Genomic DNA, 27,532 nt, shown 5'->3' with positions numbered 1-27,532 from the left:
TGTAGACCTAATTTAAGGTTAAGTTGGATTACAGAGCATGTTTTAGGTGGACAGTTTCTCCTGACTTGCATAGATAAGCAAAAAATGATCAAGTATCTTTTGCTCTTATCCACTTGAAAGGAGCAACTTCTGTAGGTGTCTGGTTATCAAGATATGTGCAGTTCTATTTGATTTGCTTCTATTGTTTATCCTATTCCTTTCTTGAGTAGAAAATTGATATTTCTTTCACAGGACTCCTAGGCCTTTAGAAGCATCAAGCATTTTGATGTCATAGTAGCTATCTTTCAAGAGGAAGGCCTAGTAGACGTCTATTGCACAGCTTACCTGATTTTTCTTTTGAGGTCATTAAGCCCAACATGTCAGGAAGAGAAACAATATGTCTGAAAGTTTGTTAGCTCTGATGCTGTCTGTTGTCCTCACCTAAAATCTCCTGTTACTTCCTCTCCAACCACACATGCATATACACTGCTGGTATACAGAAGGTGCTGGCCAATGGCTAAAATTGTTTACTGAAAAGCTTTGTGATTATTTGCTGTGGAAATACTAGATCTGGCAGCAGCGCTTTGTTATCACCAACAGGAAATCGAGCTATGAACTGACGTTCAGAATATGATGATCTAAAGATCAATAGTAAAAGTCTACACTGAAAAAAATCAATTTATACAGATAATTGTACTGCTAGGTTTAAAAATCTCGTTAAATGGAGATGTTTTAGCAGTTTTCATCTTTGCTTGACCGCACTACTGAAAGAGGTCCAAGAAGCAATACATAAACTTGACCATTAAAAAAGGATTTTTAATAGAAATTACAGAATGATATGCAACATTGAAGTCTCTTAATCAGTAGTTAATTGCTTCTTATTTTTCATGGAGATCTTTGAAGGATGTTGACTGTAATAGAGCTTTAAAGAGAGTTAAGTATTATATACTGGTTCTTTTTGCAAATTATAGTCAATATTACTATTAAACTGCCAGCTCAGCTTTAGGACAGAGTACAGCTGCAGCTCCCATCAGATTATGAAAATCTGATTGTTAGATTAGAACAGAACAATTAAGACAAAAGTAACAGTTTAAATTATACTATGCTAGGTCTAGTTGATAATTTGAATTCTGTAACATAAGCACTGCAGCATGTAATAATTTACAGGCAACTAAAGGGTTCTAACCTTGGTAACAGCAAAGAGGAAAAAGCAGCAATGAAAACCCTCCATTTGTTTTTTTCCTTAAGGCTAGATTGGAAGGACCATCACTGCCTTCCTACAAGAATGATCAGCATGGTCTCTGTGACTCCATCTCAGTGTTTGCCTGGAAGTAGGTGAGTTAAATATTCCTAATACACACAGGATTGAAGTAATTATGCTATCTGCTATTTTAAGTAGATGCAAAAAAGTCACAGGTAAAACCCTTCTTTCCTCTTGTACAGCTTGAGGAGTAGAATTTCCATGGCCAAGTTGAGCTTGAAAAAAGCAAAAGCATTGCAGCTTCGAGCAGGACTGAAAAACTGATTTATAATGGAGAGGGTGGTAATCACAAGCTGAGACATAAGCTCACAGAAGCAGCTTGCTGACAGCTAGTCTACTCAAAGCATGCCATTTCACTTGGTAGCCAGCATAGTTAGCTTTGAGTGCAACAGAGCACGCTTCAAAAATTCTGTTAATGCACAGCCATATATGCTATTTCAGAAAGACTTGAATGTAAACAGCTTGTAGCTATTTAAAGCAGCAGGAAACCTTTTTACTTGCCATGGCCTATAATGTTACAAGCCAGAAGTGTATATTGTAAGAAGCAATTACTTGCCCTAGCAAAACAGACTAACCAAAAAGTTGCCTGCAAGCTTCCCCCCTAAGTCCAGTCAATTCCCATATGGGTAACTTCATCTGAAGTTACCCTAAGTATTTTTGCTTCCCTCCTCAAAGCCACTAAACTATTTAGAATATTTATTAGTTACACTGGCAGTCTCACCTTGAGCGTGCCATAATTCAACTGGAATGTCTGCTTGCAATGGGTCCATCTGAATGCCTGCTGTAGGAATACTCATCAGCTGGCATCCTATACCGTTGAAGGTTATGTTACATCAGAGGGTTTTGCATGATACTAGAAAACATTTGTACCTACTAAAACTTTCTCAGAAGTTTCAGCTCACTTTTCAGATTTTTTCATATACATCTTCTGTTCTCACAAGAGAAGAACAGATTGTGCCAGGTGAGAGTTCTGGTGCAGTGTCACCAGCATGAACGTGCGTTCTATCTAAATACTTTGGACAGGTTAAATACGGAGTACTTCTGTATTTCATTTCTTCTTCCTCTATCCTTAAGGTAATACTGTACTTATCAGCACATTCTTTAATCATAGCAGCTGGTGGGAACAGCAAAACTAGTCCAACAGTAAGGTAAAAAGATTTTAATGATATTAGAAAAGACGACTTTAATAAATTTAAAAATAAGCCAGGTAATACAAAAGCATCATGATACTATACTAATGATTAGGACAGACAGGCCAAATCCAAGTCTTCTGCCCCACAGCCTTACAAAGCAAGTACTTCCACCTTTGCTGTGCTTTACAAGTCAGTGCTTACACTGCACCCAAGAGGCAGAGGTTCCTTACAGAAAAAGCAAAGAAGTTAAAGGACTTTGAATTTACTTTAACTGATGAAATTAGCATGAGAATTCAAGTTCCTAGATCCCAGGCTGGAGCTTAAAGCCAGAGAGCAGCTGGAAAAACTGCACAATGACAGCTTAACTAGGCCAAATCACAATAAACCCTACCGAAGAATAAGTACTCTGTTCAGTCAGCAATCCTCCAAGTGCCTTCTTTCTCTTCATTAACTGTGCCTCAAAGCGTCTTCCACCAGGTCTTCCATCCTTTCCATTGAAAATGGTGGGAGGACAAAGTAAGCAAACTGCCCCGGGCTTCAGAAGCTAGATCCATCATTGTCGGATGGAAGCTTCTGGCTCCCAACCAGGTATTCAAAGCTGAACCCTTACATGCTGTGTTTAGCAATACCATTGTTCTAGCATTCCGCAAAAAGTCAAAATCCCTTTGGTTACACATGATTTGAATCATCACAGGAGGTTAAGCCTCAGGACAATGTCCAGATTTTAGTTGTCTATAGCCAGACCACAGTATGACCAGCAAACTATGGCTCCCAGGATGTATCTCACTTGTACTGATTCTAATGCAAAAAAAAAAAAAAAAAAATTGCGAGCAGCACTTATTTTTTGCGTTTTGAACTAAGCCAGTCTCCCCAGGGCAGTGTTTTCTTGCCCTTTGACGTGCTCCTTAGGGAATGCAAAGTCTGCACTTGTTGTAGCCGCTTGGAGAGCTCCTGATCACAGGCTTGCTGCAGAGCTTCAGCTTTCTGCTTGTCCCATCTCAGAGCCGAGGCCAGGGCTTGTGTGTCTTCTTTCAAGACCAGCTGTAGCAAGACAGATCTCTAACAGTCTTTTCTACTGATGCTCCTCCACCACCAACCCCTCTGCCCCCATTAAGAACAGCAGTAATGAGACCCCTGGTTAATAATGGCAATTTGGTATTGAAGATGTTCCCAGCTTTCATCATCTGCCCCGTGGGCTAGTGCGTTTTCAATATTCTACCAACACTTAGAGCTTGAAGCTATATTCAGATGTTCAAAGGCACAGAAAGCAGTTACTTAGTTTCTACAGCAGGGAAAAGCAAGAGGAGCAAGTTCATAGCATTGGAAAGAAGACATTTTCTAATGGTTAAAGTTTACCTAGACTTTCCTTTCCAAGCTATGGGTTTATTTACACTATTTTCCAAAATAAGGAGGTTTTTATTTTGATTTGGGATGTACAGAAGAAATACAGCTAGATGCATCTGCATACAAAAAAACTTGCTAAGATAGCTGAAGCACTGGCTGACTATGTTGCCAGAGATCAAAAACAAAATTATTTTGTGGCTTTTCGGAGGACAGAGTAGATTACTTGGAATTGTGTCAACTGGCTATGACAGAGGAGCTCCAAGCATGAGGTAGTGTTACTGAGGAAAAGAAACCGATAAATCCCACCACTTTGAGACTGAGATATATTGACATTACAGCCTCCAGAAGCAAGGACAGCTTCCCCTATAACCTCTCTCTCCAGAGGGAGAGATTTGCCAGAATATGGCTACGTCATTCTCACCCACCTCTAGATCTCGACTGTCCAAGCAGAGCTCTGGAGCAGGTTTCTCTTTCAGAGCAGCAAGGATCTGGTCACTGAGCGCCGTTTTGGCTGAAGGGCCTGTACTGCTGGTACCTGCGTCAACCACATCCATCTCCTTTCTTGGTACAGTCCCAGATTCTGAAAAGCAGCAGAATCATTAAAAGCCCGTGACAAACACAGGACAGGAAAAGTGGCCTGGACTGCTTGATGATTTTGAGGTTAATAAAATATGCATTCTACCTAGGTGCATCCTCTAATTTAAGAAATCCATAATGTTAAGGACAACTACATGATTTAAGCTTTCCCCCCAGTGTTCTACTTTCAGGCCTTGTGAGAAATGTGACGCAGCAGTGAGAGGACTCCTGGTCTCACCCAGTCAGAGAATTCTTACGCTATATCAGCCATTACATCAACCACATTAACAGCTGCTCCTGTTACAAGCAAGTGACTCACTCCAGTCCTTCCTTCTGCCTTATTTATTCCACTCAGCTATTTCAGTCATCTCTGATAAGCTCCTTCTCTAGCATCCTAATGCTCCCTACCTGCTACTTTGCTTAAGATACTGCCTTCATTTTTCAAGGCCTCTAGGTAGAGTTCCAGGAGCTGTCTTGACTGGCGTTCTTCTTCTCGTCTGTCCAGCACCTGCTGCAGGGTGTCCTGCAATACTTGGATCTTGGTTTGACTTTGGGCAAGTTCTTCTGCCAGGTCTGAACGTGGGACATCGATAAGCACCTTAAAGCAATGAGAGTGCTGCTGTTACACGGACTGATGGAGTAACTCGTTCCATTACACTGACTACAGTACAAACGGCAAGCCTCCTGAGCGACAGAGCCTCCACCTTCATGAAACCCAACATGTTTCACAAGGTTTCTTGTCACAGCAAGTCAGCCTAATTATGAGAGGCTGTAGTGGCACTCCACCAGCCAGCATTCTTTACCAGAAGCCAAAAGGCACCCAGGAAGGTGCGGAATCATGCATTTTTAACAGAAATCCTGACAGCTCCTGGCAATCAAAGTACCACTTCTTACAAATGCATGGGAATACACAAAGGAAAGCCAATAGCCTGGCGCCTGGGAGGCTGCAGGTTGCAGGAGGACCAGAAGAGGCAGTTATCACCACGCCTCACCACATACAAGGTGCTAAGCAGTCAGATACTCGAGTCAATCAGCTCTGGAAACTGAGAGCAGTTCTTCAGACCCCTGCGGAGCAGACAGATTTGGCCTGCTGCTCAGCCTTCCCTTCTGACACATTACACAGGTTTTAAGGAAGGAGCCCACCTCAGTTGCCATTTGGCCAAATCTTGACTTTTTGCCCTCCCACTGCCAGAACTGGGAAAACATGCTGTGAGGGACAATCGGTGATTAAGAGCATCCTCCTCAGACACGAGTGTTTCCCCTCAAGGAGAAATTTAATTTAGCACCACAGCCAAACAACAGCAGCTGAATTAAGCTTGAGATCTTGTTTACTTATTCTGTTCTCTGCCATCTACGGAGCTAAATGGATGATGGGCAGAGCCAAGGACAGCAATGAGAGGTTTCCCCACTGTACCTGGAGGTCTTCTTCAGACATCAAGATGATATTAGACAGGTCATCCTTCAGCTGCCTGGCCAACTGCTTCCACTTCTCCGCAGCACCGTCCACTTCATCCACAGACTCCGAGAGCCAGCCTGTTCCACTGTCTGACACAAGAGTCACCAGTTTCATGGGTCATTCCTGACCCACCTGAGACAGCCTAATTTCACTAGGTGTAGCCAAGCACCCCTCCCCTTCCATCCTCCCTCCTCCACAGAGTACCTAAGCTTCTGCTGGACCATTTCTCATTCTTGGCCAGTGCCACAAACTTGGTGTTAGATGGCAGACACAAAAAGTAGTCTTCATCATCCACAATGGTGCCATCTTCTGCCAGTACTAAGGTGATGGGCTCCCTGGCCTTGTCAATAGCCAGAATGCCACTAGCTGCAGAATGGAAAAAACACTTAATGAAATAATAAAAGTGATATATGCGCTGCCCTTTTATTACACCCATCACAAGAGACGAGCAATCTTAGTAATTTAGGCTAGAGACCAGGAGCTGTCTCCACACAGCTCTGCACATCAGCTCCTTTTTACCACACAAGAGTTTCCCCTCCAGAAATTAATATTCTCGACGCACACATCGAGGAAGGCGCATTTCAGTGAAACTACTTCCAGACGCGTATTCCCACCTCCCTTCGCTTTCCCCCGGTAGGAAGGGCCGCCCGCAGACCCGGCTCTCCTTCTGCCTCTTCCACGGCAGGGATCGGGCCCAGCCCCGCCGCCTCCTACACACCGCGGGCGGGGGCGCCAGGCCTGACCCCGGCGGGGACCGGGGACCGGGGACGGCCCGGCGGGGACCCGCTGGCTTCCCCGCCCCGAGGTGGCGGGCCCTCCCGCCCCGCGGCAGCCCCTCACCCTGCCGGAGCCCGGCGGGGACTCGCTGGCTTCCCCGCCCCTCACCCTTGTCGCGCAGCTCCCGCAGGCAGGAGGCCGCCACGCCGTGCTGCTCCCGCCCGTCCCTCCGCCGCAGCAGGCAGCGCTTCAGCGGCGCCGCCATGGCCGCCTCCCTCCCGCCCGCTGCTCGCCGGGACGGGCCGCGGGGGGCGCTGGGACGCCGAGTCCGGAGCAGCGGCTCCTTCCCGGGGCGCGGGTCCCGCCGCGGGGCTGCCGGGCGGTTAAGGGCAGACGCAAGACCCGGTAAAGCTGCCTTGCTGCTGGGCTGCTCGCTCGGGCACCGCGCTGCTGCTGCTTCTCCTCAGAGCCCGTCTGGGCTGCACAGCTTTGATGTTGAGCAAGACGCTGTAACGTAGGTGTACGAAAAACTCCTTTGGCGTTGGCAGCGATTTAATGACTTAAAGTAATAGGGCGAGCGTGCCTAGGTATGTCCAAACAGCACACTCCCTTACAGACAAGCGTGTTGGTTGTGAAATGATAATATAAACAGAAAAAATGCAAGCGAGAGGCCCGCCCGGGCACGTACCGGAGCGGCTCCGTCGGGGTGGGAGCCCCGTGGGAGCTCCCGCTGCTCGGGCAAACCCGGACCGGCTGTGGGTGCCTCTCAGCGGGCTTCTGGGAGCCCCAAAAGTACAGCGGCAGTGAGGGCACCGCCGGCACCCCCGTCAGCAGCGACGCCGAAGCTGCGCGCCGTGGCCCTGCCGCGCCGCCCAGACCAGCGCGGGTTTTGTCCGTGGCCCAGCTGGCTTTTCCCGGCAAGGAAAAGTTTTCTGCCAGGCCAGGCAGGCCGCCGCAGCCCAGGCCGGCTCCCGGTGCGTGGCCTGCTCCCCTCGGGCCCGCTCCGAGCCGGCGGGAGGCCGCAGAGGCCGGAAACTCATGGCAGGAATGGTTCCCCTGCGGGGCGCATCGGTGCCCCGGCGTTCGACTCGTTCTGCCTGCAGCGTGCGCCGCTGGGGCCGCGCGGGCCGCGGGGGGGGAAAGGCGGTGAGGGCGTTCCATCGGTTGGGCGGGGATGGATTAGCCGGGCCTGGGAAGATGGCCTCCTCGGAGCAAGCGGAGCAGCCCAGCCAGGTAAGCGGGGCTGGCGCTCTGCCCGCCGGGCTCGGGCAGGGGGTGGCAGGGGACAGGCGGGGCGGGGTGGGGCGAGGCTGCCGCCGCCGCCTCTTCCGCGGGGGAGCGGGCGAGGGGAGGGCGCCGCGTCCCTGTCCCGTCGCCCCCCCCCGCCGCCTCCTCCTCCCGCCGCGGCCGGCTGTGGGGGGCGCGCGCGGCGGCACTGGCCCGCTCCCCCCCCCGCCCCGCCCCGCCCTGCCCTGCCCTGCCCTGCCCTGCCCCGCGCGCGCGGCTTCGCCGCCAACCGCCCCCCCCACGCGCCGCCAGCCGCCCCCCCGCGCGCCGCCAACCGCCGCCCGCGCGCCGCCCCCGCACCTGTGGTAACGGTCCCTCGCGAGGGGGTGGCGGCCACCGCCTCAGCCCCCGCCGCGGCGGGCCCTGTCGCTGCCGGAGCCCGGGCGCCCCGGCGAGAGCACCGGCAGCGGAGGGGCGCGGGAGCGGTGACAGCGGCTCCCTCAGGTGCGCCTGGCGCTGCCCCCGGCCGGGCTGGGGCGGGAGGGGCGGCGGGGGCCGCTGTCCGGGCGGAACCGCCGTGCTTCGTCACTCCTGGGGGAGAGGCGCCGCTGGGGAGGGCCAGGACGCCCCGCTTAGCGGCTCCGTGCGCCTCGGCGTTGCTCTCACCCCCTGTGCCCGGTGGCACCGGTGGAGCTTCGCATCTCGGGGGAACTGGTTCTGTAGTTTGGCATCGTGCCCGGTGCGGGAGCCTGTGCTGGCACCGCACAGCCAAACGCGGTTCCCATTGGAAGAGCTGTTCAGGCCAGGCCCCTGGACAGCAGGCATGTTTTCGCTTCAGGGTCTGTATGTGAAACTCAGTAAAGCACTTGAATGGAGGGGAAGCACAGCCAGAGAGAAAGGAGGTGATTTATGTGTCAGATGGGTTTTGAAATGAGGTGGAGTACCGGTTAGACAAAATATTTCTGCCTCACAACTGCGAGGGAGAAGGATACTTGAACCAACAGCGTAAAAGGGCAAAGCAATGATAGACGTAGTATAAGCATTGTCAAAAACTGAGTGTGGAGGGTGAAAGAGACACGTAGCTTTGCTGGCTTACCGAGAAACATACTAAAAACTTAAGATATTTTTAAACTGGGACCTGAAATGAATGGGGGAGCCAGAGGGAAACATAGAAGTATGATATAGTTACGTAGCGTAGGTTTCTGGTCACTTGCGCTGGCTTGCTTGTGATCCAAGGTAACTTGTATTTCACTGCAAACTCTACCTACCTCAAACTGAGTGACCTCCTGGCAGCTCTCTCATCTCACCAGTACCTCGGACAGGCTCCTGTGTATGTGATACCAATGGAATTTTGTAAGTCCTTTAGGTGGCCACAGAGGGCCCTCCTGCAGCCGGCGGGAGATGAAAGGTCTGGCTGTTTCAGCAACAGGGAAGAAAATAGAGCAAAGTCTGCCACCGACACACTTCTATGTGCAATCATTCAAATCTATCTGGATTTGACTAAATCACTGTGAACTTCTGTGTTGATCCTTTTATTTTGGACTGAGGAGGCTGAGTTTGTAGGGAACATTGTTGAACTAAACTGAAATAGAAATAAGTTACGTAAAATTCATACTCTCATAAGCAGCACAAGTCTCCTCCTAGGTTGTGAAAGGCCAGGTTACCAAACTCACAGTAGGCTTGCTGGGCAGTTTTGTATCGGCCACATGCTTTCACCAGTAGTAGTTTGAGGTGTGGGCGTTACGGTCCATTCCTCATGCTTCGATTGAATGCTTTCAGAATGAGGGAACCTGAAACAACCTGCGACTGATCCATAAGCACTTGGGCAGTCTACGAGGCAGTTGACTATAGCTTTCTGAGAAAGAAATCCGGTTAATCGGCAAATGTGGTTGTCTGAGAAACATTCAAGTTCTCTTGAGTTTGGTTATAGTATCCTCCCATTGCACCCTTTTTTTAAACATTTGTTTAGTGTTGCTTTACCTCAAAAGAAGGCTTGATGTTTGGAAATGGAAAAGTCTTGCTTTTTAATGGGCCTCATAAATGTAGCCAGAGCACCCCCTGGGTTTTAAAATTAAGGACATTAAGAAAGTCGCTCTGTCACTGCCTCCATCGTGAAAAACGGAAATGGTAACTCTCACCTATGTCCAAGGTGGAGAGTTTTTCAGGCATTGTCTGTAAAGAACATAGTGGAGTTAATGCTCATGCATTCAGGAAGAATTTGAGATGAGGCAGAATACCCAGGCTGCAAAGCCAACTTTTCACCAGAGAGACTATTTTGTGTCAGCTCCTCTGAGGAGGGAGGTGGTCTGAAGCCACTGTGGGTGAAAATGGTCAATTACTGCTCCCTGCCGGATTCTGTCACGTTGTATGCAAAAATGCAGGATTCTCAGGCAATAGCAAATCAGTTGCACTCCTTGTGGCTCCTGGCCTGTCAGGACTTCATTAGTGGCAGACTTTGTTTAAAGGGCAGCTCTGGTGGTCTGCCTTGCTTCAGGTGTGTGAGGTAATGCTCAAGTTCAGCTGAAGGGGAGCCACGCTAATATTTACCCCCTCCACGCACACACCAGGAGCAGCCCTGCTTGTATTTTAACTTTCCTCCTTCCCCACATTGTGTGCTTGTGTGGAGACAGAAGGTGGTCCTGTCTGTCCGAGGCTATCGGTGCCTGCTGATGACAGATATCCCCATCTTCACCATCTAGTATGTGTCTTGCACTGGTTGCACATGCCCCATCCAGAACTCGAGCTGAGCAGTGTTTGGTGCTCTCAAATTCTGTGGGCTTAGATGGGATTTGAGAGAATCTTGCAGCTTTGGCTGGAACAAGGGGGTGTAACTGAAGAATATATAGCACAGTGGATGAATTCTTAAGGGGACAATTTTGGAATAAAGCAAAACAATGAAAATATCTTTATTAGTTTACCAGAATGTAAATGCCACTCCTCTTACACAACCATTGCAGTTTTGACACTGCTATCAATGTGTGGAAACAGTTGTCACCATTGCACACTAAACGTTTAGAGAATTTAGAAAAATATTTACTTTCTGCCACTGATGATGTTTGTTTATTTATTGTCAAGCATTCAACATAAGGCTAGGAGTAGTAGCACTGCCTTGCTTAATATGTTTATGTTTGGGTCCTCTCGTGTTTGCTATTACAAATCTAGTTAGTTTAGATGCTGAAAAGGGAGTGTCAGATATCTTTTGGCTTATTATCTGTTTTTCTTAGTTTCATTTTCTCATTCTCATGAATTAATATATCACCTTAGGCATTGTGGGGAGGGGGGAGTGTTGCAGCTCAAATGAAATCATTTACATAGATAGTATTATATTCTAAAGGCAATAAACATTTCTACCAGAGATGTTAAAATATTTGGTTTTGTTTAGAAATCATGTTCCTTAGGCCTTTAGCAATGTCTTTACTAAAAAATAAAGAGAATAAAAGATCCCATCTCTCTCTTACTATTCCTTATAGTAAAAGAAAGGGAAGGGCAAGATGATGGTATAACCTGTGAAAAGAATAACTGATTTCTGATTTTTCTTGGCTATCAGTATTTCTTTGATGCTGAATACTTTGGCGGTATATTTCATGAGTCTTCTTGGTTCAGCCAGCCAGCAACCCAGTCCTCTGGTATTCCATTTAACCATAAATCCCAGCAGTGTGAGAGAAATTGGAATTCCTTAACATTAATTGGCAGTAGTGTTGTTGGTTTAGATAAATATGTCTAAATTTTTCTGAGCTGCTTAGTTTGGGACACAAAATGATCCCTTATTATCCATACAATTATGTGCAGAAGCTGAGAATCCTGTAGCCTGGAAGTCAGTATGTAGCTGGTCTGTGTGAGTCGTAAAAGGCTTGAAATTGTTAAAGTCAGTGGCTGAATTTGACTTGGTGCCAAAATGGTAGTGCAGCCATTGAGGCAGGATAGGCAGAGTGGATTCTGTATGTGGGATTCTTTTATTTGGTTTATAACACTGGAAGGCTCACTATGCTAAAACCAAACTACATATAAATTTAATGAAAGAGACTGAGACAGGAGAGATGATAAGGTGAACAGAATGCACTGGTGTTCCAACATCTTTTATACTTGGTGATGTTCTTACATGTGGTTTAGTGGGGAAGCAAGCAGAGTACTAAGGCCCAAATCTTACTTGTTTTCTTTCTAAAGCTTCATTATACCCACTTTGGATTGAGTCTACCATCTAGCTGCATTTTTTTCTTCTGGTAAGGAAGTAGTTAAAGCAAATTTAAAAGATGTTGAAAGATGTCTGATTTGTTGCTCCAGAGACTTAATTCCCTAGCTGCATTGTTAGTCTAGATATAGGTAAATTTTCCTCCCCACTTGCCTGTAGCTCTTGACTGTTAAGCCTGTTATTCTCTGCCTTAAAAGATGGTTTATGATAATAAACCATGATAAAATAATCCAGAGACCACCAGATAAGTGGTCTCTGGACTGTGATGTCCATTGTTTTCATTAAATACAGGCTATTGAACAGCCATCGCATGGAAGGGATGGAATCTTCCTTGACTTGTCTCAGAGCTACTATGTTCGGGAGGGTTACTGTCCCCTACCTTATAAGACTAGTTCCTTTGCTGGTACACTATGCCTTGTACTTGGAAATCTTGCTGGAAGGAAAATGCAGAGCTCATTTAAAAAGTTGGTAGCTTTGCACAATGCAGTCAAAGTACCATAAATTATCCAACTAATCATATATTTGTCATCAGGTTGTGTACAAGCACATGTCAGAATTTTTGAGTATTTGTCTTCAGGATCCAGACTCTTACCTGACAATATAATATAAGCTTTCTCACAGTAACCTAGGCTCCATTTCAAATCCTTCTTTGGGCAGTTGCCCAGGTTATCCAAATGTTGTGTGGAGCAACAGTCCATAAATACTAGTGCAGCTCCTTAGGGCAGAACATACAAGCTCTAGTACTTAGGATGCTCAGGGAATTTTCTGAGGATATGAATTCTGTGGTGGTGTCTTTCTTCCTTTGTGCCTTTGTGACTTTACTGTTTGCACCACACATCTGTAGTTTTTCTCTTTGCAAAGTCAGCTTAAGTAGTTAAAATGCTTTGAATTTTCCTTGAAACATGCTACAGAAGAGCAAAATACATATGTTCTTAGAAAACTCAACACAACGCAAGTAGCTTGATGGAACAATTCCATTATAATAGTAGTTAACAGCTATAGGTACTTTTTTGAAGTATTCAACAGGAATTTTATCTGTGCTGTTCTTAGTCTGCCTCTTCTAAGCAGTTCTGACCCCATGCTAACTGAATTTGATGAGAATCTCTTCTTTGACTTCAGTGTGCTATGAATCAGGCTCCAATATTTTAGAGTATTAGCCGTAGTAAGATACCCATGTTAGTCCTGGGGTTTGACTGAAGAAATAAAAGAGAACATATGCACCAAATAAGTTTATCCACAACCTAACCAGGTTCAGTTAACTTGTTAATAAATCATGCAAGCCATATTCTTGTGTTGATTCTCATATGTTTTCCATATTTTTGGAGGAGTGGATGGATCTTGAGACTGTTCATTATTTTTCTTTCATCCAGCTATAAAAATTTGAAAGCAGATATACAATGCTTATAAAAATGGGAAACCAGCGACAAGGTTGAAGAGAGAAGTGCGCTTTTCTTGGTATCACATAGCGTTGTCTCCACTACAGACAGACCGGGTAGTATGACTTCCAGTATGATGTTGAAGCTGATATTTGCAGTGGTTATGTCAAGTGAATTCTTAGTGGCTGAAATTTTTGCGGATATATAGTGGAGTAACAAAAATGATGATGACTGCGTGTGAAGAGCTTCAGGGCCTCTCTAGAGAATCACTGCCTAGCTGTGAGATCTGGCAGGTGATGAGGCTTATGGCTGGAAGTAGCTGAGTTGCAGTATGTTTGAGTTTCTGGCACCCTCTTGTGGTAAATACTTTTATCTGTATTTTTTTGCATATTTTGTAGATGGGAAAAAATCTTGAGATACTTTGAAGGTGTGCTATATTGTATAAAAGTGATGAATACAATTGGAGGACAAAAAGTCACTTAAGGACCTTTATGCTATCACTTGAAAGTTTTATCTTTCCCTATATTCAAAGAATAGGATCCCTTTTTTCCTAACTGAGCCGCAAAACTTGTCTTTGTTACTAATAAAACTGCAATTTTTTACCATTGAGCTAACCAGTATGTGTCACCTCACCTAAGATTAAAAAAAACACAGTGTAGGCAATATGGTTTAGACCATCTTAACATCATGTGAATCCCATTTGAAAGTAGATGGTTGACCAAGGTAAGTTTATTTTATGGTGAAACTTAGGTGTGTCTACCCTGGGAGCACTGATATATGCTAGTTACACAGAGATCAGACTGCTTTTTTTGGCAGTGAAGAAAAGCCCAGAGAGTAACTTTGTAAAACATGGGACTATGCTAAATGTAGAATACCTGTTCTTGGTGAGCGAGTGAATATGAGCAAAACTGCAGGTCAGCCTGGAGGGTGGAGGCTCCTTAATGTTAAGTCTAGTCCAATCTTTGGCTTGCTGTCCTGCTTTAATCACATAGTTTCACTTTCCTCCTTTGTACCACCCTTTCTTAGTGTGCAAGGTAAGGTGTTCAGCATCTGCCCTAAAACTGCGTCTCTTAATTATGTGTGAGAAACAAGGATAGTACTGGTATTGCTGACATATTGCGAGGTTTAGTTAAATAGTTGTTTTGAAATCTTTAGAAGAATAGTGCAGGAAGCAAAGGGTGCATTACTGGATCATGGAGATGGGAGAAGCTCGGTGTCAAGTTCAGTCCTACTAGAGAGGAGAAAGTGAATGATGGAATCAGAGTAAGGTACCTTTGCATCCACTTCAATAGCAGTACTTTGGGCTTCTGCAGCATTTCTTCCCTTTAGTATCACAAAATTCTTTGCAGATGTCAAGTAGTCATCAGAACCCTTTGAGACAGGCAAGTTATTATCCTCATTTCATATATGATGAAAATATCCCGTCTTATACCATGCGATGTGGCAAGTGTTGCCACGAAGAGTTTGGCAGAGGGAGTCCTGGTTTCATGCTGTATTTGTTCACTGCACCATGTATTTCAGAATTTGAGTTAGGGTGGACATTTCTTTCATGACATCTCTCGTTAGTCTCTCTGGCTTTTCACTGCTGGCTCCCTAAAGCAAGTTCTGCAGATTCTGTGAATTCTGTTGTTTTAAATGGGGACTGCTGGAACTAATTTTTTTTTCTGTGATCTTGACCTTTTTGTCTTCAGTCCGTCACTGCTGCTGATAGCAGAAACAAATGTGTCTGCCTAAGTCCTGCTCTTGGGAAGGGTGGTCTTAACAGACAAGTATTTCTAATTATGTCCATCAGGTGGCAATGTAACCTCACTCTTCTTTTTGCTTTACAGGCTGGCTCCTGCCCTGCCACTGAAAATGCAGCATCTCGGGAGCCACTGGTAAGTTCTCCAAGCAGCAGCATATAATTTCTTGCTGATAATATAATATACATGAGTTGTTCTCTTCGCTACATCATTTTGCATCCATTGTTTTGCTTTTCTAAGGAGCTGGTGCTTTGTGAAAAAGGTGTAAACTTCCTTATGTTGCCCTGCTGTTGACCTCTGAATTCTGACCTGTAGCCATAACCTCCTGTCTCTCTGGGGTTAGGCATGGGTTACCTAGGCCACTGAGTTGTCTTTGAGCACAGACTGCCTGTCCTAAGTGTGTGCAATGTATGCTCTTGATCAGTGCTTATTTATTAAAGAGTCTGAAGGAAGACCTGGGCAGCATAATTTGAACTGAGATTCTTAGTGCTATTGTCTAATTAAAAAAAAAAAAAACAAAACTAAACTCTGCTGCTCAGAGACCTCATTCAAGCTGTCTTTATTTTCAGATGCACTCAGAGTGAGCTTAGAAGTCTCTGGCAGCTGGCAGTGCATGTGATCCAATGTTTTCACTCTAGAACAGTTTTGGAAAGAGCTCTGGGATTTTCTGTGTATGAGGATAACCAAAAGAACCTTGTTTTGTTTTCATTTTTATGGCGATGCTGAGTGGGAAGTGAGCCACCACTCTCTGGAGCTGCAGTATATTTTTTCTACAACCTTCGTTTTCTTTTTTTCCTTCCTTTTCAGCCATCATAACTCAGTCAAAACCTTGCCAAAATTCTTAGCCCATGTTATTGTCCTAAACATATAAATCTCTAATTGAGTTTCTTCTCTGGCTTTCATTTGGTGATCATAGTGAATACAAGCTGTTTGGTTGTATTGAGAATACTCAAATACTTTCCATAATGGTGTGGCACTGGCCACATCAAAGTATTTTTACCTTGTAACTCTTATCTGGAGAACCCAGGAGGGAGATGTGAGTAAAGACTGCGAACTGGGAAGGGTCAGTAAAGTGCATCTTATGAAAGGGCTGTTCGTGATTGTGGTAAACTCTGCAGTGAAAATCTCTCTAGTCTAGTAACACTGTGCCATCCCTTAATTGCATAGACATCTGTATGTGAGATTACCTGAAGTTGTTATCAACACCATGTGCTTTGTGATGGATTTGGTGGTTTGGTTTTTTTGAGGTTGGTTTCCCTCGCCCCAGCCCCGGAAGGTCATAGCAGGCAGCAGACCATCACAGCCTGTTCTGGTTGGCAGTTTGTTCTCTTTCTCAAGGCAGATTCTAACATTAGCTTTGATTTAATTAATTTCTGACTGTATATGCAACTGAAGAATTGCTCAGAGGAAGCACATAACAGTTGTGTATCTTTCTGTATAGGTGTATATTCCTACCATATAAAAATACTTATAAATTTAAAGAACTCCAACATAAACTTCACTCTCACAATGGTGAGTCTTGCGTGTGAGCTAATTAGAGTCCTTTGAAAGGTGGAGGTTTTTTCCTTGTTTTTTTATTAATTGTTCTTTTTTATGTTAAACTCTCACAGTCTCTGTCACGTTTGCTTAGGAGTCGTTATTGCTTCCAGCTGAGTATCTGTGGAAGCCTTATTAAATGAGCAGTTCAGCTCTGTGAGCCAGATGACCTAACTTCCACCACACTACTGTGGCTTCTCTGTAGCCAGGATCATGCGTGCTGCCTTCTAATGCATGCAGTAGATATCGGTCCATAAAGCAGACTTATAGGCACATGGCGCCATGTCATAAAAATGTTTACGGAAACACCAGAACAAACTATGGCATGAATCCAACAAATGGCTCTGTATGGGAAAGCCATGTGCTCAGGCATATCATTGCTGACTTCAAATCTGGTGTTAAGCAGTTGAAGACGACTTACAGAATCCAGAGGAGGGAGAAAAGAGTCTCATGACCAAATTCTGCTCTGTAGCCCCTCACCTTTTTTGACTTAATTGGTGACTGAAAGTACCCAGTGCTTCATAGGGCTGAGACCTGTTTGGAACATATCAGTGATGTTATGCACCAGTATGAGAAAGCAATAGAATTTAAACATCTTGCATTGTATCAGCAAATGTCATTATAGGCTCACACTGGTTTTGTATTGTATTTGTCATTCTAATGGGCACTGTATCCTGCAAGGTGCTAAATGCCTTCTGCTCGGTGCTCAGTGGCACTGTCTTCTGTGTATTCTGTACCCCCACAGCCTGCTGCTTTCAACAGGAATCCCGAAGCAATGATTTCTAGTTGTTTGCAAGAGGACTTCAGTGCTCTGCAAGATCATGTAGCAGATGCAGTCTGACACATCATATTGTGTCCAGCATTTTGGGTCTTCAGAGCGTACCTTGCTAAGGTTGATGGCCTTACTGAGGCCTTCAGAATGGAGCCCTACAAACTCATGTCACACTCCTAATTGCTCTTTCTTCAACCTGCTTTTGATGTTTTGAACTACCACACTGGAGATAAGGGACTCCACGTCCATGCCATTAATCCCTGGAGTTATCCAGTGTCCTTACAATAAACTGTCCCAACTGAAAAATACTCCCTAATAAGAGGTCATTGTGTTATAGTACTGACAGTGGAGAATGAGTTGGAGGGGGATGGGAAAAGCTATAATTTTTGCAGCAGAGAGCGGACACTCATTTCCCTAGCTGTCGGTCTTGGCCCATTAAAATTTGCCGTGTAGCTCCATAGTGGGAAGTGTAACCTTGTGTTAGCAGAGTGTCAGCATCTCGCTCTGCTGCTGTTTACAGCCACGTTTGTCATCGTCAGTGCGGGATCAGCTTCTCCTTGAGTCCAGCTTATCAGTGAACACTGCTGCATCCCTTTCTGCTTGTATGTGCAGCCACCTCTGATAATCCTCTGAACACTTGTGGAATTGGAATAGGTTTGTCTTTTTGCAACCACTCAAAGTCTTGGGATGTGCAAAAGATGTAACCACATAGGACAAAACCCCTGTCTGTGAGGTTAAAGCATTAGAAAATCCCCTTTTCTTCTCAAATCTTTGTTTCTTTGGTCTAATTTCTCTCTTTAGTGTAATTATGTTGTCTTTTCTGCTTCTCTTTTGAGCTTGTTTTGTCTTTCCCTAGCAGCGCCTTGTAGCTTTTTAACCGTACTGTGCTGCTTTTGAGATGTTTTCAAGAGCTTGAGTATGTTTGTTGCTGGCCTTTGCTTTCTGCCGAATTTGCTGCAGCCTAAGTTTCAGCTATGAAGGTTATACATATGATTGCCCCTAACATGAGTCTAGGTTGTAGGAAAAACCTAAGGAAGCAGAGCTTATAAGTGAGGCCTTTCCACATGCTGCTTGTTTGTTGGTTTGTTTTGTTTTTTCCTGCCGCAAAACATACTCATTCCCTTGCTGGTGCTTGGTATCTGGAAGAAGTACTAGTTGTAAATATAAAAGTACTGGTTGTAAATGTAAAACACTCTCTTGGTTTCTCACTAAGTTACAAAATCCCTGGATCATGGTATGAGGAGCAGGGTATTTTCTTCTGCAAGATTTAACATTTCTTGTTTCATTTTTGGCATGTGCTGTTTCTTTCTGTTTCTTGCTGCAGATGATAGCAGTTAGCACTGAAATATGGACATTTTATTCCCTTTTTTACAGGCTGTCAAAAGGTACAAGGTAACAAGTTTGTTGGTATGTGCTGGAGCCCTCATGGCTTTTCTCCACCCTTTGTTAAACTGATTTTAAAATTTTTAAGGGTCACGATAATGGCCTGAATACTTTTAATGTGCCTTTTTGTGCAAACATCATAGGATACACTGAAGACATTAATTACCGTGTCTAGGGAATATGTCTAGGTTATCTCCATTTTCTAGAAAAGCTGTGAGACACACAGGTTAACTGTTTAGCCAGGTTTATCCAGCAAGCCAGTGGCATAGATGTGAGACCTAGTCTGTTGGCCTGGTAAATGAGGTAATTTCTGTTTCAGGGGCTTCATTCTGCCCCTTTTATGTCTTTGGAAAAGCCTCTAGCCTTGCATGTGTAATACATTCTTTAAAAGCGATTGTGGCATACTGCTACTTCTTTAGTTCATCCTTCTTCTGGTTTTGACTACTTTTCTGGCAGTTGAGGAATAATGAAAAACATGAAGAGCAGAAGCGAGACTTGACATTTCTATATTCATCGTGTATCCGCAGGCACAAAGTCTCATCAGTCAGTATGTCCATGCTGAACACATTTGGTGTTGGTATCTATGTTCGATTTCCTGAACCATCAGTTGAGATCTCAGATTGAAGCCATGATGGTGGGGCTTCGTTATGGGCATGTTTAGTTCCTCTAAGTTTTTTGTGTTGAGTTGCTAGGTTTCCTTGGAAGTAAACCAGTAAAATTTGTGATACGTGTTTATAATGGATAAAATTTTTGAAACTGAAACTGGACAGAGTTACTTACCTTTTTCTCAGCTGCCTGGATTTGGGTGCTTAGCATTCAGTGACAGACAATAGAGTTATTAGATCCTCTCTGTTTCATTGCCTCCTTTTGAACCTTATCTATTCTGTTAAGTTTCCTCTTAAGTAGACTTGGTTAAAGAGAATTTCATTTAGGTTTCTGAGGAGGGAGCTTTGCAATCAAGGTTTTAAGTTTGACTACTTTTAGCTCTAACTGGTGTAATTAGAAGTTGATGGAGCCTAATACTAACAATACCGTTGTCTTCAACCATGTGGACAAAAGCATGAGTGGGAATGAGGAAAGGTTACAGAACTGTGTCATAAGGTTTGAGAGAGCTTGTTGGGGCTAATGTTAGTTAAGAGTACTCAGAATCCACTTTTTGTGAACAAATCTTTGGGCACATTGAGAATCCATGTCCCTCTTCTTCTTACAAAGTAGTAGATGCTCTTTCTGCCCTATCAAACCCTACAGAAAACGAGGTACATGGGAATTTTTTGAAGATTCTCCTTTGACTGAAATTGTTTGAAATGCAGACAAGAAAGATATTTTCACTGAAAAAGTCATACTTTGTTTTCTGGAACACATTCTTACACAAGGGATACCATGTAGTATCCTTATCATTTCTTTTAAAGTTCAAAGATTAGTCTAGATTTGTATAAAATGTGATTTTTTTTTCAGAAGGACTTTTGTTTGCAGAAATGATGTGAAGGACTGGAGTGTACTGGAGGGGCACTCCCCATCACACTTTTGCTTTCCATTTTCCAACCCTTTATTGTTTAAGACAAGATTTATCCCTGTTTACTGTACAAATTTTCTGTCTGCCACAATGGGTTTGTCCGGAGTGGTGGCCTACACTGAATGAGTCTCTAAAAGAAAATCTATCCAGAGGGGATTTCCAGATAGCCAGAGGCAGTAGGCAACTAACTTATAGCCCCCAGCGAAACATTAGTCAGGATAATTTACCACCATCAGCAGGGGAGAGAGAGAGACTATCAGCTTTGTGACCTCCCATACAGGCAGTAACCCTAGTGGTGTGGTAATGCTTCAGTTTGTTTGGAGAGGTCCTGAATGTGTTGCTGTTGATTCCCAGTGCCGTACCATAATTCCGTCAGGCTGTGGAGGGCAATTGCTGTGCAGATTTTGGTTTTATTTGGCCTGGAATAGGAAGCCAGAGGTGTGTGACTGCCTTGCACACAATGTCCTTTGGCTTGCTGCAGAGAGAATTCTGTGATTTACTAAGCGGACTTCTCTTGTGTTTGACCTTCTGATAAGTTTGAGATTATTGGGTTTTTGCCTGTTTTTGTCTCTTACTTCTGCGTGTTCATTGACTTCTTTTGTTGTTCAAGCAAAACGTACTCGCTTAATCTGTCAATTCCTCTTACTCTCTTGATTTAGACAAATATATTAATATGGGCAAAGCACACAGATGCAAATTTACTTACTGAGCATAGTTAAAGGAACACTGTCACGTCAAGTTAAATTGCATGTCTGAGGTCAATGGGAAAGTTTTCTTGGAATTCCTTTAAATCACAATTATAAAAGAAGGTAGACTATAATAGTTTGGGATATAACTTCTGTTGTAGCATTATATGTTAATGTATGAAAGCTAGAAACTTGCAGCAGTTACAGGCCAAAGCAGGTTAAGACCCTATCAGGCTGTACAAAATGTAATAATGGCTTTGGCTGTCCCTAAGAGCTTACAGGTTAAACGGCACTTCAGAGCCGGTGGGTGAGGCAGCATAACAACTAGGATAGGTACAGTCATTTTCTATTACTAACAGTGTGGTGAGTTAGCAGCTTGTAATCTTTTCTGTGCACTTGGGCAGAAGAGAGCTCTGAAAGCAATTCCTACTTTTCAGACAAACCAACATTACTGGTCAGAAGACTTTTAAGATGGTTTTAAAATAGTTGTAATACTCTAAGTTGTTCTTTACAAAACATGCAAGGTAATTAAAGTACTAGGAGTTAGGTTAGAATATTTTTTAACGTTAGGTATGATATGACTTCCAGAGATCCCAGATCTCTCACTGAAGGTAAAATAGAAGCTACAGTGCTTTGTGACGTTGGAAAAAAACACTGGCACACAGCTAGGAAATACTTAACATTACTTGATATTTTCCCCTTGAGAAAAATGAATTTAATTTTTTTGTTTATGTTCACGTGATGTTTTGGAGGTCTAAACATGCTACACCTACCAACAGTTTTTTACAGATCATGGCCTGCTCTGCTATCAGCTGGCGGTGCTGTATCAGTTGGCAGCCCAGCTCTCTGCCTCCTCAGAAAGATTGGGAGCACTTTGCTGTGTGCATCCCAGCTGTTGGAAAGGGTACCTATTAATTTCAAACAGGTGATGGCACACAGCAGAGAGGTGCCTGCACAGTGTGCACTTTGGTAATGATGGGTTATGGGATCAAGGTGAGATAATAGTATCATTTCAGCTACATGTGTGTGGAAAATATGCTATGTGCAGAACAACTTGTAGAGGGCAGCAATTGCCCACGGTTCTTTCTGCTTAGGGAGAGGAGGGACCAGCTTAAGAACTTCACAGGAGTGTCTGCCTTTTTAGCTTCCTGAAATAACTTTATGCAGGAGACTTGTTCTTTGGAGTGCCTCTTGACTCCACATTATTAAATTCCTAACCTGGAAAGTGTTGCTCAAGATTCTTAATTCCTCTCCTACCTCTGAAACCACTGAGCAGTTCGACTCCTTTTGCCCATATCCAGATGCTGCCTGTGTCATTGTTATTGCAATCAAAAAGAGTCCAGTGACAGCTAGTGATTCTTACAAGATTATAACTGCCTACATGTGATAACTTTCTTCACTTCTTGGCTTCCTCCTACTTTAACCTGGGAGATCATGCCGTAAGAAAAAAATTGCAATGTCTGTGGCATCTTTGTTGTGCCTCAGAGCAAAGGATATGTTGCATCTTCATCACGTTAAAAAGTAAGGTAGCTAGGGCACAAAAGGCTTATTCAAGAACTTGAACGAACTTTCCCCAACTTTGATGCACAGGAATACATCCTTCAGATACTTCTGATGCCAGCACCTTTAGAACCAAGATTTGCCAAACTAGGAAGTTGAGAGTTGGTATAATTCTTAGATTTGGAGTTCCTAAACAACTTACTGGAGAAGAGACTTTCCCTGCTTTTCACGTTGCTTGTATTTCTCCATATGTCACTTACGTTGCAAATCCATCCAAACATCTTAACAGTTTTTGTTTTGTTTTGGTTTTGTATGCATGTTTACATAGCTCTTCTCCTTGTTATGATTGTACAGACCACATCTTCCCAGCTGTGACCCCGTAACACACCACTGCTACTTTGACAATTGCCTTTCTGAAGAGTAACAATGAAAATAGGCATAGCTTTTTAGTAAAAGGACTGTACAGCTAGAGAGAATCAAGAGAGAGAGCTTCATATCATCAGCCACATTCACAATATGCCCCACTTTTTTACATTATCTGTTTTATCTTTTGGTCAGAGCAGGATTTTCCTCTGCTATCAACTTCCTAGTGTTTTGTCAAGCATCTGAATGGCCTGAATGATGGTGTTCCTCGGGATACAATTCTACAGCAGAGTACATCTTGCTGGAATGGAGTTTCCCTGCTATACAGTGAGAATTTCCTGTGTCTTCCTTCCAGCTCGCTTCTCCTGTTTGTTTTGTGTGCCACCCTAAGTGATTCCTTTCCTCCTTAAGCATCTGCACCCTTCAGATGTTTGCAGACAGTTATCACATCATTTCTCCTTTCCCCCACCCCCATCCTGGTCTCTTAGCCAAGCTCTACATATTTAGCTCATTTAATCTTTCCTCATAAGTCAAGCCCGTAATTGACAGCTCTGACACGAAGAGTCGCATTGGTTACACATGCTGCCAACAGGATATAAATACTTTCTGTGCAGTGATTGAGAATTACAGTCAAGACTGAGACGAGCTCCCCCCACCCGACACTATATTTTTGACAACCCCTTTCTCAACCTCAGGTTGCCACAATCCTGTAAAGATGGACTTAGTTCTCACTCTAATAGTCAGCTACCAAGCACCCTGTATGCTTCCAAGTAGTGGTATCAGGTCACTTGGAAATTCAGTGCTAAAGCCCCATGGGATTCCAGTCTGATGCTAGATTCTTACAGAGTTGGTGTTCTTCTCTATACTTCTCTTGCCAGGCATGCAGGTGCCTCAGGCTGCTATGGTCGTTCCTTCTGGGAAGGCAGAGCAGAGCTCCATGCGGGTGTGTTGCCTGAAGTGAATGGGTCTTGCTATGCACACGCAAAATGAAAGAGGTATTGCAACCAGTACCCCATGCGCATGTGTTTATGCACTGCCATCAGGAGGCTCGCGGCACCATATCTGTTGTGCAGATACTCTTGGCACCGACATAGTTCACAGGATGCTATCGATCCGATTGGCATAGTTGTGAACAAGTTCGGGGTTCTTGCTTATACGCGTAGGATCTGGGAAGAGGCTTTTAGTCGTACCCAGAAAGGTATTGCATTGGAGGAAGAGATAACTCCATACTGCATGTCCGTGTGTTGGTACATACAGATCTGTTTGCAGCTAAACATATTTGGAGGTTGCTTTAGATTACTTGTCTCCTCCTGTTTGTTGCATTCTCTTGAAGAATCTAGGTGCAGCTAACAAAAGTTGAGGAACTGGTAAATGAATTGTCTAGCTTCTAATGTTGTATTCTGTGAAGCTTCATATGATACAGCTTCCCCAGTGGGGCTAGTTCACAAACATTACATGTATTATTGCAAAGCATGCAACATAAAGAGAGCATTTATGAAAGGGAATATCAGAGGAAACATTATAGCAGGGACCTTTATAGCCTTTCCATTATTATGGTTTAAATCTTGACATGGTCTTTATTTGCAATGACACTGGGACCAGTAAAGAAGTGTTTTTTCTCTTCCTCTCCCCTCCCCTCCCCTCTCTCCCATCTCCTTTTCATTCTTTTCTTCCACATCCTGTTCTGAAGCTGTGGTGCAGAGATACAAATCGTTAAACATGCAAGTAGTCACAGAGCCAGGTTTCAGTTTGTGTGGAATCAGCCCCTTTTGACTCAGAAGTTGGAAACCAGATGACTCACTGTGATGCATGTTTGTTGTTTTTAATAACTGTCATTTTGCAAAATATGGTCAAAGCTTCAAACCATGACTTCTGGAGTAGGGGTGGTGTGTATGTATTTTTAATTTGGGAGGCTATAAGCTGGAATGTGTTTGTAGCTGCAGTCTTCCCTTAAAATCTGAGATAAAATGAATTAATGCATTGACAATGTGAAAGATTTTAGAGATAATTTTTTCCTGTTACCTGAAAAAATATTTATTTTCTTGATCAATTACTTGAAAAGGCTCCAGGTGCCAAACATCTGGTGGGATTGTAGGCCCCTGGTTTGTGTTTATGTTTTTTAATATATACCCAAAGGGACAGGTTTCTTAAAAAGAAGGCAGGCAGATGTTTTTCATTTGTGGAGTTTTAAAGAATAAATGCCATTCCTGCTTTATCATTCCAATTTCTAACAAAATTGTCATGTATCTCCTTTCTTTTATAAGAAGCTAGCAAATGTAGTATTCTAGTGGCAGAATTCGCTATCAATAAAATCTCTTAGCAGTATGGAAAATACGAAAATATGTACACATTTCATTTTCTGGAAATTTATGACTGCTTGTACAAGATTTTGTAAACTATAAGCTCAGTATTATGTGTGCTATGAGTTTTTTGTGCTTTACTTTCTAATTTTGCCTCAAGAAGAGTTGTTTTAATTTGTGGAAGTTCTACAGGTTTGTTTTGCAGGTCAGTTAATTCACAGTGTGAATCTGCAGCCACTCCATCACAGAAGAATGGAGGGAAACCAGCATGAAATCTATATATATGAGAACAGAATTTGACCCTAGATGTAAAAACTGTATGTAGTGGCCTTATGACAGAATTCATTGTGGTCATGGATTGTCCTCCAGTTCAGTTTTTAGATTTGGATGCTTTGTAACCATTTCTATCATGATTTATATCATGGTCTTTTGCAATTGCTATTGCAAAATAAAGTGCTGTGGTATAGTCCAAGGGAGGTAGATTCCTAGCCTACCTCAGCCTGTTGCTTCTTGTTAGAGAGTAAAAAAGCAGCTACTGATTTAAAACAGAGAGTTCAAGTTTGGGTTCTGCTTTTAGACTGAGATGGGGGACTTCTCTAATGGTAAAAGTGCTAGGAGAAGCATATTGCCATTACTCTGAGGAAATATGGATATATGTGCTGGCTGCTTCTGGACAGCTGTGGTGTACCTGATTCGTTATTCTGATCAGGAAAGAAATAGGTTTTGGTCTTGATTTTTTAAAGTGGATGTAATTGCTTGTGAAAGATAATGAATTGACGGCTTTGGAGACTTAAATCATCTTCTCACGAAACTTAAACTGCAAGCTGTGACAGCAGCATTGCAGGATTCTCCACCAGCACGATATGGAAGGGACCCCCCTCGTCCCCTAAGAGATGAGAGGAGAATTCAGTCTCTAGCCCATTTGATGCTTGACTTCCCTCTGAAGCTGCCAAGAAGGATGCCAATTTTTCCATTTAGCTGACTATTGTATAGACCTTAAAAGGAAAGGTTTTAATGCAGTTGGCTGCGATATAGACTGTTAAAGGGAAGTTATTTATTTTAACTGGCTGCTGTATGGATTATTACAAGGGCATTCTTTTAGCTGCAGCTGCTGTATTGACTAGTGAATGTGCCGGGCTGTATTGCTAGTAGCTGTCATATTGACTGTTACAGAAAAGATCTGTATTTAAGCCATAACACTGCACTGGGATCTCCCAGGCAGGATATTAATGCTAATTCATCTGCTCACCCCCTGCTGTGAGTGTTATTTGTTTAAATCTGTAGAATCCCACAGCGCATTTATATCCTCGCTAGAGTGAGCTCCGCTCCCTGTAATTATTTAACATTATATGCTGATATAAATTGTAACAGTTAAAGAATGGTAATGAGTAGCAAAAAAACACAAACTTAACCTTAGAAATGGCAGAGTCAGCTCTTAAAACAACAGCCAGCAACTTTCACTGTTCTCTGTCTTTTCCCAAGTCCATATGCACAATATTGTGCATACATTATGTGTGTGCGTGTGTGTTCATGCTCGCACTGGCAACTGTGCCAGGCAAGGCTGTAATTATGCAGAATGTACTGTGAAACTTATGCACACACTCATAATTACATACAGTGCCTACGTACAGCAAGTTTTATCTCTCTGCAGTTCAGCTTCTTGATGAGTTGTTCTGATAGGTGATTTGAGTTGGGGCTACCTTACTGACAGAGGAAACGGAGCCCCTGGATTCTTCTCACAGGGAGTGCGTGTCCGAAGGTTAAGCTGAAAGCCATCGGGTGTCACTGTTGCTCTGCGTAGGCTCAACTGGCAGTGAATTTGTCTGGCAGTAAAAACTGGACTTTGAAAGTAGTATTTTTGGCTATAAACATCTAAGGCATTTACACATAATTTATATATAAAGTGCATGTCCATACAACGCCATTTATGTGTGGGTGGAGTGAGCGGAGGTAGCTCTTTTGTGTGTTAGCTGAATTTTTTTTGCAGTTTCTGTTGCCTGTTATAGCATTCTTGTCCCAAACTGGCATGCAAGATGGCCAGCTACTGCGGAATATCTGTTGCATTCTGCTCTAGAAGGGACTGTGGTTCAACAGTCGAGGTGACCTGATTCCTGTATATAATTTGCCTGTGAACATTAAGCTATAGGCAAAGTTTTGGTTTTATGATGTGTGCAACTGTGGTGTAGAAACAACAAAATTACATTCAGTTTAGATTTTTGAGGAGCTTTGGAGCTACTGGGCTTAAAAGGTAGTGTAGAAATTTCTTAGCTGTAGTATATGTGTCAGAGCTCATTGATAAAGTAGGTTTGCATTAAAACAGTTCATCAATAGCATAAGAAAACTTTCACTGACTTAAAATGGAGATGATAGAGAAAAGCCATGTAAATAGCAAAGAAAATGTATTTTAAAAAGACTTCCTTGTAGTCTCTGTCCCTTCTGATTTCAGGTAGGGAGTAAAAGCTGGCGTAAGAGGAGCTGA

General features: G+C 43.6%; 2 protein-coding genes across 3 annotated transcripts in view; one reads left to right on the top strand and one right to left on the bottom strand.

The window, feature by feature from the left end:
- Positions 1-820: 820 nt before the first annotated feature.
- Positions 821-6,880, bottom strand: DFFA (DNA fragmentation factor subunit alpha). Of its 2 annotated transcripts, none has more exons than XM_087755273.1 (6): positions 6,635-6,880; positions 5,954-6,115; positions 5,708-5,838; positions 4,702-4,891; positions 4,143-4,297; positions 821-901 (listed from the first exon to the last, which is right to left on the bottom strand). In XM_087755273.1, the coding sequence occupies exons 1-6, from the start codon at positions 6,729-6,731 to the stop codon at positions 836-838; spliced, it is 801 nt and encodes a 266-aa protein (XP_087611399.1). In that variant the 5' UTR covers positions 6,732-6,880; the 3' UTR covers positions 821-835. The 2 variants fall into 2 exon arrangements, with proteins under 2 accessions (XP_087611399.1, XP_087611398.1); XM_087755272.1 differs by lacking the exon at positions 821-901 and adding an exon at positions 2,385-3,414.
- A 618-nt stretch (positions 6,881-7,498) lies between these two features.
- PEX14 (peroxisomal biogenesis factor 14) overlaps positions 7,499-27,532 on the top strand; it is a 79,342-nt gene continuing 59,308 nt past the window's right edge. Inside the window, exons 1-2 of the mRNA XM_087755271.1 lie at positions 7,499-7,699; positions 15,088-15,135. Coding sequence (XP_087611397.1) covers positions 7,505-7,699; positions 15,088-15,135 — 243 coding nt within the window. The 5' untranslated portion in view covers positions 7,499-7,504. The remainder of the gene's footprint in view (positions 7,700-15,087; positions 15,136-27,532) is intronic.

Source organism: Nipponia nippon, unplaced genomic scaffold, assembly GCF_047370975.1.
Source record: "Nipponia nippon isolate SJK-2023a ecotype South Korea unplaced genomic scaffold, ASM4737097v1 scaffold_19, whole genome shotgun sequence".
Taxonomy (NCBI): Eukaryota; Metazoa; Chordata; class Aves; order Pelecaniformes; family Threskiornithidae; genus Nipponia; species Nipponia nippon.
Note: the sequence above shows the minus strand (reverse complement) of the source record. Positions and strands in the feature narration are given on the sequence as shown.

Coding starts and splice junctions, on each gene's coding strand:
- DFFA (XM_087755272.1), bottom strand. CDS start 6,731: ATGGCGGCGCCGCTGAAGCGCTGCCTGCTGCGGCGGAGGGACGGGCGG. Junction 5,839..5,953: donor ATGGTCCAGCAGAAGCTTAG/GTACTCTGTGGA, acceptor CTCTTGTGTCAG/ACAGTGGAACAGGCTGGCTC. Junction 4,892..5,707: donor TGTCTGAAGAAGACCTCCAG/GTACAGTGGGGA, acceptor CATTGCTTTAAG/GTGCTTATCGATGTCCCACG.